The 14,022-nt window shown below is 40.0% G+C and overlaps 1 protein-coding gene across 1 annotated transcript; it reads right to left on the bottom strand.

The window, feature by feature from the left end:
* Positions 1-2,341: 2,341 nt before the first annotated feature.
* Positions 2,342-13,109, bottom strand: RIOK3 (RIO kinase 3). The gene is made up of 13 exons (XM_063167512.1): positions 13,002-13,109; positions 12,153-12,274; positions 11,184-11,329; positions 10,951-11,055; positions 10,296-10,405; positions 9,438-9,581; positions 8,426-8,553; positions 7,348-7,533; positions 6,708-6,867; positions 5,633-5,713; positions 5,455-5,544; positions 5,041-5,148; positions 2,342-3,954 (listed from the first exon to the last, which is right to left on the bottom strand). The coding sequence occupies exons 1-13, from the start codon at positions 13,065-13,067 to the stop codon at positions 3,853-3,855; spliced, it is 1,548 nt and encodes a 515-aa protein (XP_063023582.1). The 5' UTR covers positions 13,068-13,109; the 3' UTR covers positions 2,342-3,852.
* Positions 13,110-14,022: the final 913 nt, after the last annotated feature.

Below are 14,022 nucleotides of genomic sequence, written 5' to 3'. Positions count from 1 at the left end.
TGCCCACCCCGGCTCGCGGGCGGCCGCTTCCTGTTTACACTCCCCTCGCGCGTGACGCGGGGCGCTCCCGCCTTAAAGGCGCAGCGGCCCGGGAGAGGGAGCGGGGACTGGGAGCGCTGCTGGGAGAGACCGGGAGAGGGATTTGTCTGGCACTCCTGAACGCCAGTGTATGAGGGGTATCAGTGAGCTTAGCAAAGGGAGACAGAGACCCGAGAAGCTGCAACATCTGCTTCAGGCAAGGCGTGGATGCTGGCGAAAAGAAAGACGTGGGATGAGCATAGCGTTACAGTGCAGGACCGCATTGCAAATATTTAGGAAGGCACGTATTAGAGGAGGGAAATAAGGGAATTAAGGTGCTGGGATATGCTCTGACTCACTTATCAGGGCACTGCTCTAGCTGGGAGGATTTATTCTGCTTTTAAAAGCAAAGTTAATGGACTTTAAAATGTCAGGCAAGCAAACCCACTGTCTTTCTCAACCAAGCATGGAGGCCACAGCAGCAGACAGGGGCTTTTGGCCCAGTCTTATTATAATGATCTTAAAACCAACAAACCTAAAACAAACCCAAAACTTTTATGTGGAGAAAAAAAGGAAACAACTGCTTCTGAGATCTGCCTGTATTTGTCCACAATTACTGCTTCATCACTGTCACCATTGATCCTGCTCCTTGGCCGGAAACTGCTTTTTAGTGGTGAAAAAGAGTTCAGGAAAAATATTAATGAAGCATTATTGAAGTCAAAGTCTGGCTTGGTCCTCAGCATTTATGCTGAGCATATATTTTAGTTTGGACAACAGAACAGCAATGGGATTTTTTTTGTTGATGCACTGGCTAATGTCTTAGCTCACTAGCTGTAAGCCCTACATTATGATCTAGAAATTGTGTGAGAATATCAACTATGTATCTAGAAATTGTGTGAGAATATCAGCTATTCCTGATTGGTTTAGAAAAGAAAATTTAAAAAGAGGGAGGAAAAAAAGACTAAGATCATAACAATTTTAAAAATTTCAGATTAAATTGTAGCACAGGTAGCACAGTTTAGTATGGGAGAAATAGAAATTTAAGTACCAGATATTAATACAGTATCATGAAACAACTAATGGATGACTTGTGACCCAGTCAGTCCACCTGCACTAATTTCACATCAGATACTAAAGATATTTCACATAAAGATACTAAAGTCACAACTAAGAATTATAATGAGCTGTTTGTTCTGCAGAACCCTCCTGCATCACCAAACCATTCTGTTAACTGGAGATGACCAGTATATCCAAAGCATTTGAAGTACCTTAAAGTTTACAATTTTTTACAGAGTAACAAAATGTATTGCTTTTTAGACAGAAGTTTAGTTAATCCAGGTTGAAAGTTTAAGAAATTCTACTGACATTTACCCTTTTCTACTTCTCTAAAAACCAGCATGGACTTCCTCCAACTGCACCAGAAACTGAGGTACCTTTGAGGGGAAATCAGCAGACGAGTAAATAACACATACAACTTGTAACTCATCTGATAGTAATAAACCTTAATGCCCAATTTCAAAACTAAGATTCTAATTGCCCAATAATAATCCTGGAACTTTTTATTTCAAAGGAGTCCAGGAAAATGCTTCTTTTAGCAAATTCTTGTTTTCAGCTACTTGGAAACTTGGAAACATGCCCAGGTGTCTTAAAATCTCAAAGCAAATTCCTGAGCCAATTTTACTGCTGGAAGTGAAAATACATTAATATATAAGATATATTATATAATGTATAATAGATAGTATATAATATATTTGGGCCCAGTAGCTTTCAATTAGACTCAAGAAAAATTGCTTCATTTATTTGGGGCGTGTTTGGTTTTCTTAAGCCTGTGCTAGACAGATTTCAGCAAGAAATTAAAAATGACAGTAACAAGGGAGGCTTTGGCCCAAGCACAGAGATACAAGCAGGGACCTGTTTCAAATAGCTCAAAAAACACCCTCCTTACTTCCTCTTATTTCTGCCTTCTTCCTCTCTCTTCATGCAAATAGCTGTAGCAATCAAAAACTTCCTTGTACAAGAACATTTTAAGGCATTAGCAACTGTTCTGAGATATCTTCCCCCCCCCCACCCCCAACAAATGTTAAGAATATAAAACTACTTATAAGCCAAGAACAGGACTACCTTTAAAAAAAAAAAACAAAAAAAAAAAAAAAAAGCCTTGTCCTCTGAAGGAGATCTGGATATCTTTGTCAACAGCAGCTTGTAGTCTTCCTAAAGAGGTTAGCACTTCCCTTGCAGTACCTAGTCTGTACTTTTCCTGATACCATTATTTTGGGCAACTATTTCACTGAGAAATTCAGAATTCAGAACAGACCTAAGGATCTGAAAGATACAAGCTCCTTTATTTCAGAAGTAAGGAGTAAATGCAAGATACTTGTCTGATTTAGAAAAAGGAAGAGGATCCAAGTGTTGGGATGAATCTGGCAAAACCAAGGTTGTTTACTGTTCATGTAGTACTCACCCAAAGACTCATTTTTATATTGTTGTAAGGAATTTGTGTGGTCCTACCCGCCTAAGACTGCTCTAGTGAAGCACCAAAGATCAATGAAGGCCTCTGTGATGCAAAGAACCATGCAAGAATACCACCACAAGACGTTAAATTTTTACTTCACCACCAGTTTTCCAACAAAAAGAGATTAAAAAGTCACTTTCACAGCACACTGTGAGGTCACGTAGCATCACTATATTCTGCTTGATAAAGAGCAGCATCAGAAACTACAAACCAGAAATCAGTTAAAAAGAAGTTGATTAGAATTCCTTAATTCCAAACTATCCCACCACATCAGTTCATCTTTAAATGCGTTTTTTGGAGAGAAACATCAGTAGATTTTTAGAAGATGCTCACAAAAAAAAAAAAAAAAAAAAAAGAGACTGACATTAAGAATAAACAGACTGTGGAAACCAGTATCAGTTATCATTATTTCTAAACAAAGCTTTTTTTTCTTACAGGTGCAAAAAGAATACTTATATTTGCCTGTGATTATCTTTAGGGTAAGAATATTTGATGCTCCAAACAGATAGATTCTAAGTATAGACAGGATTATTATAGTTTTGGTTTTGGCTTACACCAAGTTCTTGGAACCATTTGTGTATTAAGAGTGAAGCTACCTGAACTGACTCTTTATTATACATCATTGACTCAGGATTTCCTGGCATGTCACCAAGGAAGTCCTCCGCTGGTTGGATTTCAAATATGTTTCCCATATAATACCCAACAGTATTTACAGAGATTATTAAAACTACATTCCCTGTATTTCAAATGAAAAAGTCCAGACTTCTGCATTTATAAATATATTACTTTGCTAAATTAAAATTTTCATATGATTGCAGTGCATAGTTTGCCTTTTCATTTTGCCCTTGGTGGAGATGGATGAAAAACACTGTGTCCATAAACAATGTTTCATTAGTTTTCCAAGTTGCATTAGGAAAAAAAAGAGAGGGACTCTTCTAGTGCGCTTTCCAACTAGATACTTGAGACAATATAGATGATTTTAAAATTATTTTTTTTAGACTAAAAGATATGTAAGCTCTGAATCACGCAAAATATGACCATCTGAGCTACATTAGTCTAATGTAACTGGGCAATTGGTGAAGTTGTCAGTCTGTTCAAAGTGGTAGTGACAGTCCATTCTCACAGTGCCAGCCTGATGTGTGGGACAAGTTAAAAAAAAAAAGCAAACCACTGAGGCATCACCATATGCTTGCTGTGTTTTCCATTTTGGTATTCCCAGCCAACCACTCTCTTGACATTGGCAGTTGACATTTACCACTGCACCAACGTAGTTAGAAGCAGTAAATTTGTGTTTTGTTTCGTCAGCAGCTACAAACTCAGTGCTATTCATCATATATAGGTGGGTCTCCATCACTAGAAAACGTTGACAGTTTCTTTCCATGATTCTGCACGTGATCTTCATTCATCTTCTCCAAAGCTTCAATCTAGAGAGGCAAAAATAAAACCATGCTGAAGTCAAAAAACCATGCCAGCAGCAGAAGGCTTCTAAAGAGCATTAAAAAGTAGCTTTTGAGGCCAAAGCAGGTATGTAAAATGTTGCTATTTCAAAGATTCAGTCCCATGTAACAGCTCAAATACAGCCAGGTACCCCTTGAAATATCTGTTCTCAACAAGTTACTAAAATGAGCAGCACTCCTTTACAGTTTGAAGCTACAGAACTAAAATGCACCAGAGAGGACTGGGTGATATCTTAAGACTTCAGCTGTATTCCTCAAAGTACAGAAGTGTGCCTTTCTCCAATGACACAGAGATTGTGGAACTGTGGCACTGTGTTCCCTTCATCTCTTTCTTACTTTGACCACCTGCCCCAGGAGTCACCTATTTACCAGCTCCCACCTCTTCCATGTTGGTGTAGCACAAACCTGCAATGTCATTAGTAGCTAGGGAGAGAGGAATTGTCACATTGCCCTTACTTTAAGTAGAAAATATGGAATGTTTGACAAGTAGTTTTTTTAAAATCTGATATCAGGACACAGGCCTTGAGCAGTTACAGCCAAATGTTGAAAACTAAAAGGCAACAAGCGACCAAAGATTCCTAAGTCCATATTTACATTAGCATGATTTTAAGCTTCAAAATTAAAAATGCCTGCCTAAACTTTAATTTCAAATAAATTGGCATCTAAACCATGAAAAATTAGCAGTAGAATAATTACTATTTTTAACCCAACTTTCTTTTTGTTCTACAACCTTTAATATATGTAAGGCAAGACAACAGCTCTTAAACTAAAGCAGATCACTAGATTTGCCTTAATGCTGAAATGAAGCAACTATATTCAACATGAAGTCTTTTCTGCCTGGGAGCAGGGGGATCAGGAAAGGGGGTGGAGAGTCTGTCAATCTGAGCTTCTGGAAATGGTTGTACTAGGCTGAATACTCAAGGTTTAAAAAAAGAGATTCAGAATGACTGCTGAAGTTTTACTCACAGCAATCACACAAACTAAATCTGGAAAGTTAAGGTAATGGCTACCACAGCTAACCAAATTTAAATTGTTAGACAGAGAAAGCCATACCTCTGCTTGGAAGTCTACTTCATTGTCAGCTGTAATATTTAAACCTGAGACAGCGTTGAAGAGTTCCCGCTCGTTAAGTGCTTCTGCCACGCCTCCTTTCTGGAAGAACTAGTCAATGTAAAGAGCACACATTAAACACTTTACTACACAGAACAAAATATTCCTTTGACTTTCCCCAGTTACTACCTTTACCCAAAATTACATTTTTGTTGTTGCTGACCCACAGATAAACGTAACTGAAGGAAGCTTTCACTTCTAGTGGTATAATTTTACTTTTCCACATTTTTGTCACTTTCAGAGAAGGACACTATCAGCATGGAAACTGTGCAAGTGTAATCTTCTACATATCTAAGATATCTTGTATCTTAGAAAGCATGCAGCATAACAGAAGATTGTCAGACAAAGAGGTCTTACCTGTGAAACATTCCTACAGTCTCTGAACAAAAACTCAAGTCCATGAGGATGGGTTGGCTCCACAGACTGACTGACATCAATGAGCCAGACCTGTGGTCACAGAGAAATAGCAATTTGCTTTGTATTAGTGTTTCACAGTAGATTAAACTTTTCCCCCCCAAATTAAGAACAAACTCACCTTCCCATCATGCCAAAGCATGTTGTATTCACTCAGATCTGCATGGACCAGGTTGCACTCCCTATACAACTGCTGCATCATCTGCAAGGAACCAAATTAATGAAGGAAGTATGCTATACTCCAAATAAATACTGCTAGCGTGACTTAAAAAAAAGCACCAAAACAACACCAACCTTTCCCTAATCACTCACATAATTTACAAAATTTTTACCCAAATCTTCAATACACTTCCATCCAGGGAATTGCAGTTTTGGCAAAATGCCAGCAAACTAAGCTTTTATCACTGAGCTTAGCTTTGGCAAAGTCAGAAGAGCTACTCCGGTAAACTCAAGTCAGCTCTGCCAAGCTGTCCAAGTGCAGGAGACAGATAAGCATATTCTCTCCTCTCATTTTCACTCCTATCACATGGGAAGAAAGTCTCACAGTTGTAGAGACTGAGTCCTAACCAGTACACAAATTCACTTAAGACACAGCTGTGTTGCTCACTGGTGTCATTCATTTGAGACCTAGACCACTCCTGTTGCCAAGCTGTGAGGCTGGTTGCCTGGTTGGTTTTTTTAATATCTATAACATAATGAGTAGACAGTTAGCAGCTGGTGTGTTTGAACCAAGCAGATAATAGGAAATGAAAGCATCCACCATGCTATGTTCTAATTAATTCTCCAGTTTCTAGGTTTGCTGAAAAGGGGGCGGGCAATCCACTGAAGAGTGCTTAAGCATTGTAAATTAAGTGTTTGGTAAGCCCAGAAAGACTTCAGAGAATTTTCTAAACCACATACTGCTTCTGTAAAAGGAGGACTACTTACTCACAATTCCTCTGCTGTTAAGCATCTGTTTGTCATCAAATTCCAGTATGTTTTCCACTCAGATTAAATTTAATTGTATTTTTTAAGTGCATACTGTCTTACTGATTCTAAGTCACATATTAAACAGCAGCAAAATAAGACTTTGGACTTTGTATCTTGACAATTATGTAAGCATCCTGAAAAATAAATATGTGCTCATCTGTCCTTACAGTTATTCCCTTAACAGAAAATACAACCCAGAACTGGAGGAGAAATCAGCATCATCTTACATTAAGAATCTGGTAGTAGGCCTTTTTCATATCTTCACTACTAAGTGTTACATCCTTTAGTTTAGGAGCTGGGACTTGATCCTGGCCAATGAAAGACATAACCAAGACGTGCTTCTTAAGGATAACCACTTGAGGACAAGGAATTCCTGCATTTTGCATTCTGTGGGTCAGAAAATAGATACTGATTAAGAAAAACAGAACAAAAGCTTCAAAGCCCCCAAAGTTCTAGTTTCCACTATCTCATTTGCAATCTGAGAGCTGTGAGAAAAAACCGATCCAGAGTAAACAAAGTCTTTGAAAGAATTAAAAACTGAATAATCATATATATTGTACAGTATTTTACACAGGAAAATACAGATTCTGAAGTTATAAGTTAATCTAAAAATGCTCACTAAATATTAATTACTTTTGCAACTAGAACCTGTTAACTTCATGAGCCTGTAAATTCTGCTGCAAAATCACTGAGATGCTGACACAGCTTATTAAACTGTAAAAAAACCCAGGAGCTTATTCAATCTGTGCCAGGTTGTATATTATTTTGACCTAAAAGTTAAATACCCAGACATAGAGTATCTTCCTGAAACAGAGAACAGGAAACTGACAGGCATTTGGCAACTACACTTCCATTTTCTTTCTTTACCTTGTTAAGTTATGCATTTCTTTCTCAGCCCACATACGAATAATTTTTCGTGGATTCAATTTACTGAAGCGGTCTTTAAACCTGTAGTCATCCTTAATGTATTTGTCACGGTTCTTGAATTCATTAAGAGTTGTTTTAAACACTTTGATGGCACATTCTGGAGGAATAACTTTATCTTCAGTTGCACTGCTCATGGAAAAAGACAAATATATAACAAAGTTAACTATTCACATATTTACAAGCAAATGCATGGATTTGGGTTTTTATATATTGCCACATACAGCTATTTTTAATATAAGAGAGGATCTAATTTTCTTTCACATTTAGAAGCCAGCTTAAACTTATAACAATTCTATAATTGAACTTACATTTGAATGTTTGGGTTTTGGCATTTTGATTATAAGTTGCTTATCAAACAGATTACCTCTCCTAATTTGTTAAGGCACATCTCCCCAATTCCAACTTTCTCCCTGACATCTCTAAATACATTACCTGTAGTTGAGTTTTATTAGTTCTTTCTCAAACATCACTGGTTTAAAGTCAGTTAAACACAATGCAGTTGCCATAATGCACTCTAATCCTTCCAGTATGGCAGGAAGGATTCAAGAAATGAGCAGTATCCCAACACTATTCTCAAGATAACCTCAAAGTAACAAACAGCACCTCCACTAAGCTGCAAATATAGAGCTGGCAATAGAGCAACCTCTATGGAACGACAACCTCCAGGTAGCCCAAAATCCTTTTGACAGCTCTGTGGTCTGGGGCAGGTCAGTGGAAAGAGTCTCTCAAAAACCTCAAGATTTCTTTTTCATAAAAAGAGTACATATTTTTCCACAGAAAAGCATGGCGAATTTGTCCCCATTCATTAACAGCCTCCAAGGAGGAAAGTGGGGATTCTTTTACTTTATGGTTGGTATCATTTGGTTTTCAGATTTTATTATTACCCGCATATACACAAATACAGCCATTAAGTCTCAGAAATAAAAAAGGTGCAGATGTTTAAATATTTTTGTGTTTTCTGCTTTTTAAATCATCTCTTGTGCTTAAAGCTATCATCAGTAACAAACAATATACTCACTTTCCTCCATAGGCATGAAAAACAACAGATTCCTTTCCTGTGCTGATGCAGCCTGTGATGGTCTCCAGCATCCCAGAATTGACCATCTTGTACAGAAGTAAACGTGTTTTAGGATCCACTGCTTTCTCCTACAAGAGATGAATAAGATTAATAGGCAAGACATGAATACTCAATTCAATAAAGCAATTCTTTGCTTTATCATGAGTTTAGAATATTTATATATCACAAGAACTCAACTAAATGGAAATAATAATATATTAATAAAATTTCTCTCAACTGACAGATGGGAGAAAAAAAAAGCCAAACCAAAATAAACATCTGAAGCAAAGCAAATCTGTCCAGGACTGATTTAATGATTTAATACTCTTAGTTTCCCATCAGCTGTGCAGCACATAGAATATTTTACCAATTGCACATACAGACTGTGGCTCAACAGCGCTTTCTACAGTGTTTTCAAGAAGCCTATACAAATCATTAATCGTAATATCAAAGAAATATAATACTTGGGATATAAGTAACAATAAAGCAAAGCAAAACACACAAATTTGAAGAAGTCCACATCAGGAATTACCAGAGGCCCTACTTCAAGCTCACCCATACAGTCTACCAAGTAAACTCCTAAATTATTAGGTCAGTTTGTCACCTCATATGCCTGAAACTTGTTATGAAGACAGATCTTTGGAGCCATATGGTTCAACTGCAGAGGATTAGTCCTCTGGACGTTTCTATAAATAACTTCCAGGCAGTTTATTCAACATAGGTGATTGAGAGACAAGTTTAGAAAGACAAAGAGAAAAAAGCAGTAGCTGCTTGCTCTTACTTCAACATGGTTCTCACAGTAATGCAGCTCAAACAAAGAGCCTTTTTCTAGAAGGAGCTAGCTGATATAATTTGCTTCAACAATGTTAACATAATGTTACTTAGCTGTTTTACTAAAAATGGAATGTTGCAAGAAGTTATTCAGCAGAGTTTAGCTATTCCACAAGATAAGGAGTAGTTATGAAAAACATACAGCAGTGGAGTGCTCCTTCTTCTCATGGAGCCTTGCACTTCGACGTTCCTCAGAGTATGCATGTTGTTTTAAGGCATTGAAGACTTGATTTGACAGCTTTAAGTCCATCCCAATTCCATCCCCAACTTGGAATTCAGGTGCAAACTACAAGCAGAAATAATAGGAATTTAAGCATTGTTACTAGCAGATGCCAAAAGCTGGCACAAACAGAAATTTCTCATTCTGATTTGGAAAAACTCATGATAGATTTGGACCTATGTGAAACCCACTTTTTTAACATAATGACAACATTGCACAAACACACTGCTTTAAACTCAGAACTCAAAGTTCTGCCCAAAGTGATATGAGATTACCTAACATCCTGCAAAAAACAGCACTTGCAGCATTTCCTTATTTACAGAAGTTGCACCAGTTACCTTAAAAACAATGAAAGGTATGTACTAAAGATAAACAGACTGAAAAACAGTAAGTCAAACAATTGACTGAAAATAAGTTACTTGGCTTATCAGACAAAATTAATTAGAAGAAGGATTACACAACATCTATCGTTTTCAAAAATAGCTTTTGTGTTTTATTAGTTTGTGTGCCAGACTTGCTGATAGTTTTGTTTTCCCAAAACAGTTCTGTGCAAATCCTTGAATTGCTCAATAACAAACCACTTTTAAACAGAAAACTGACAAAACTCAAACTACCAATGAGAGTAACCAATAAAGCAAAGACTGCACTGCTTTCATGCAACAGGGAAAAAAGAAAAGTCAGCATCCTACCCAGCAGCACTGGTGGACAAGCATTAGTTCTTTGGCTGAACTGCAGCATTCCAGTTTTACACAAATTAAGTTTCCCTAAGTTTTCACTTACATTTTCCATGCGAGCAGTGTTTTTTCTTCCACATACCACTTCATCATGTTTTGTAGTAATGTCTTTTCCTTTTCCTATGAAACCCCTTCTTGGTGTAGTAGTAGGTTTATCTGCCAGCAGTGAGAAAAAGAAACCAAACTTTACATCTAAACAAACATAACCAATGCTCATAGAAGTCCCACAATATCTGCAAAAGTAGTATAATTTTATTTATAAAACAGAATAAATTACTCCAGTTGTATGATCTTAATAGAGTCTTCCCCTATCCTAAGCAGGACAGCTTCTTTTGGCTATGTTACAACTTACTTCTCTGTCTTCTCTGGGGTGTCAGACACATTTCTGGCATGCTATGACAGGAGTATTCGATATTATATGCAAATTACATGTAATTATCCAAACGTAGATGACAGATGAGCACAATACTTCCCACAATACTTCCCATGTACACTGGTTATTTTGCCAGATTCAGCCAATATACTGGCAGACAGAAGCCTGAAGTTATCCACCCAACCTCCTGCTGACACCTCCCATTGAGGTGACCTGATTTTAAATGTACCTAGTGTCTCTCCTCATATTAAAACAAGACCTAATTTAACTCTGTCATACTCTCAGGTCTATTGGCTGAAGAAATTGTATTGTTTAAAGCTGCACATACCTGCTCTGTATGGATCATGACGGGTATCCTGCCAATCAACCTCATCCTCTGAGCTGTCACTGTCATAGGGATGCACCTTCCGATAATTTTCAAAGGATATGGAGACTTGAGAAAAAAAACAAATAAGCATGTCTGTGATTATCAGGGATTTGCTACTTCCTCATAGCTCTGCCAATTTAAGCTAAGTGCCAAGAATAGCTCCACAGCAAAAATATTCCTTCTGATGAAGGTACCTTTGCTATCTCCATTGATCTTCTTCTCTTCACGCCGAAGCTGTGCATCGTATTCCCTGTCAAATTCCATCTGCAGCATCTGAGCTAGCATTAGATCACTAGAAGTGTCAATATTTTCTCCTGTAATAAATGGTCCTTCAGCAGCACTACAGAAGATGAAAACAGGAATTTTTAAAAACTTAAACACAGCAATCTAAGCAGAAACACTGCTTTATACCACTTTCCCACTCTATACAACAGACTTCATGCAGAGCTGACAGAAAGGAATGGATCTCAGCTGTCTGCCTCCTCTCCAAGCCAACACTAAATATTAATAGATCATTACTTCATTTCTCTTCGCTACTTATTTACAATGCAAATTTTACTTAAATTTTTGCTTGTTTACCATTTAACAAGAAGCATTAAACTCTATTTTTAAGATGTCCTAGAGGAAAAAAAAAAAAAGAAGGCATACAGGTGTATGCATGTGTATACCTATTTACATGTTTAAAATATCCCAAATAGTGTTGCTTTTTCTGCTTCACAGGAAAGATAGCCAAAATTTGCACAATTTTGGAACCAGTAAGCTCTTGGCCTTTGTTTAGAACTTTCAGGTAGTGGGAGGACACAGGTGATACACCTGATGGTTCTCAAAATAACATTGTACACTGTTGACAAGAGTTCCTAAAAGGGTAGAAAAAACCCATTTCTGACATTTCTCTAAATATAGCTTACAGACTGTGTTAACACCCCCAGAAAATGCAAAGAAAACATCAATAAGGAAGGAAGAGCAACAGAGAAGAGAATCTAAGGAAGACTTTTAGCTGGGGAAGCCATCTTCACTGAAGATGATCAGAGGAAGCAGAATTAGGGGCAACAGGCAAATCATTTACTATATTGCTATGCATTGAACATGTTGTAAGAAAATGCACAAGAGACAGAAGATGGCATCACAGCTATGCAGAGCACTAATCCAGGACTTAAACTTACGCAACCACTTCAGGAAAAGCAGCATTTTCTTCTTCCAGCTGCAATTCTTTTGCCAGCTGTTCACTCATGACATCAGCAAGAGAACATGATATTGATGTTGTGCTAGGAGCTCCCCACGGACACTGTAAATAAACATTTTATTCAAGACAGCAAGACTTGTGCAGTGGCAACACAACAATCAGGATAATTAGCAATCGCTGGCTCCAAAATAAGCTCATGTAATCTTGTAAGGGCTCTTCTACAGATACTCGGGGAACTACTCAAAGAGTAGTTTCATAAACTCAATAGAGAGAACACGGGTTGAAGGGAAAAACGTCAGTGTCGGTACCCTCTGGTGACAGGGGTACAGCTTCCCCAGGAGGTTTGCATACAAGCAGACAAACAACCTAGGTAAAACATCTCTTGGAATAACCCAACAGCAGCAGCTTACGCCCAGCTTCCTGCCCCGCTCCTGGAGCCCTGAAAGGTCAGCCATGGTAAAACATGCAATCTCAAAACCGCACAGGGACACAGCACCTGGCTCGGGGAGGCGGGGCTGGGGAACGCCGAGCCAGGCAAGCCGGGACTCGCTGTCTACCGCCGGGATAACCGAGCTCGCTCTCTCCAACACCCTCGGAGGGAAGCGGCTCAGTTATCAGGCTGTCACAACAGCTCTCACCACCAAGGAGATAATTGCCGGTAGCAGCAAACCGCGCTCGCGTCGTTCAACCGAGTGACAGCCGCCCTGGTGGCGCTGGCACCACCTCGCAGCGCCCTCTCCACGGCCTCGGTGCTTCTCCTCCTGCTCCTCCGGCTCCCCGGAGCCGGGACAGGGTCGGGCGCGGCCCCGCGGGCCGGCACAGCGCTCACCTTGCTCTGCCAGGCGGGGCCCGGCCCGGCGTCGGGCGCGGCGGCAGCGACTCCCACCGAGTCCATGGGGCACGCAGGGGCGGGCGGCGGCAGCAGCGAGCTCTCTCCGCGGGGCAGCAACGCTCCGACTGCGAAACCTTCCGGGTCCTCCGCGCTTCCCCGCGGCCGTCGGGCGGCCCATTGGCCGGGGCTGACCCGCCTTTCCGGTGATGTCACCGGGCCGGCCGCGGCCGCACCGGCGGCGTGCGGAGCGCGGAGGCGGAGCCTGCCGGCGGAGCCTCCGCCCGGCCGGCCCTACCCACCCGGGGGCTGAGGGACAGAGGGGGGCTGAGCCGGGCTGGTGGTAACGCGAAAGGGAGAAATTATATAGCTAACGTTTGTTTTTTATCTCGGGAAGTAACCAAGGGAACGGTGGGAGGAAAAAAACCCCAACAAATCAAACAATAAGCCAGGCAAAACAAATAGATGAAATGTAGTGCAGAGAAGGGCAACGGAGATGGTGAAGGGTCTGGAGCACAAGTCCGATGGAGAGCGGCTGAGGGGGCTGGGGTGTTTATCCTGGAGAAAAGGAGGCTCAGGAGTGACCTTACCGCTCTCTACAACCACTGAAAGGAGGCTGGAGCCGGCTGGGGGTCGGCCTCTTCTCCCAGGCAACAAGCAACAGGACCAGAGAACACAGCCTCAAGCTGCGCCAGGGGAGGTTTAGATTGGACATTAGGAGGAGTTTCTTCACAGAAGGGGTGATTAGATTGGAGTGAACTGCCCAGGGGGGTGATGGAGTCATCATTTATGGAGGTGTTTAAGGAAAGACTGCATGTGGCACTCAGTGCCATGATCTAGTCTACTTGGTGTTTGGTCATAGATTGGACTCAGTCTCAGAGGTCTTTTCCAACCTAACCTATTCTGTGAAATGAAATATTTGGCATTTGTTTTTATTACAGGAAGTAACTGAAGGAACACAAAAAATTACAACAAATTAACCAAAGTATAAGCAAACAAATTAATTTTATCCCAGTCCTGT

The sequence above is a fragment of the Melospiza melodia genome, chromosome 1, assembly GCF_035770615.1.
Source record: "Melospiza melodia melodia isolate bMelMel2 chromosome 1, bMelMel2.pri, whole genome shotgun sequence".
Classification (NCBI taxonomy): Eukaryota; Metazoa; Chordata; class Aves; order Passeriformes; family Passerellidae; genus Melospiza; species Melospiza melodia.
Note: the sequence above shows the minus strand (reverse complement) of the source record. Positions and strands in the feature narration are given on the sequence as shown.

Excerpts from the sequence above, each read along its gene's own strand:
- RIOK3 (XM_063167512.1), bottom strand. The coding sequence starts at position 13,067 with ATGGACTCGGTGGGAGTCGCTGCCGCCGCGCCCGACGCCGGGCCGGGC. Across the intron at positions 7,534-8,425 it reads TTTCATGCCTATGGAGGAAA|TGCAACTGAAGATAAAGTTA; the intron begins GTGAGTATATTG and ends TTCCATGAGCAG. Across the intron at positions 3,955-5,040 it reads AAGTAGACTTCCAAGCAGAG|ATTGAAGCTTTGGAGAAGAT; the intron begins GTATGGCTTTCT and ends TTGCCTCTCTAG.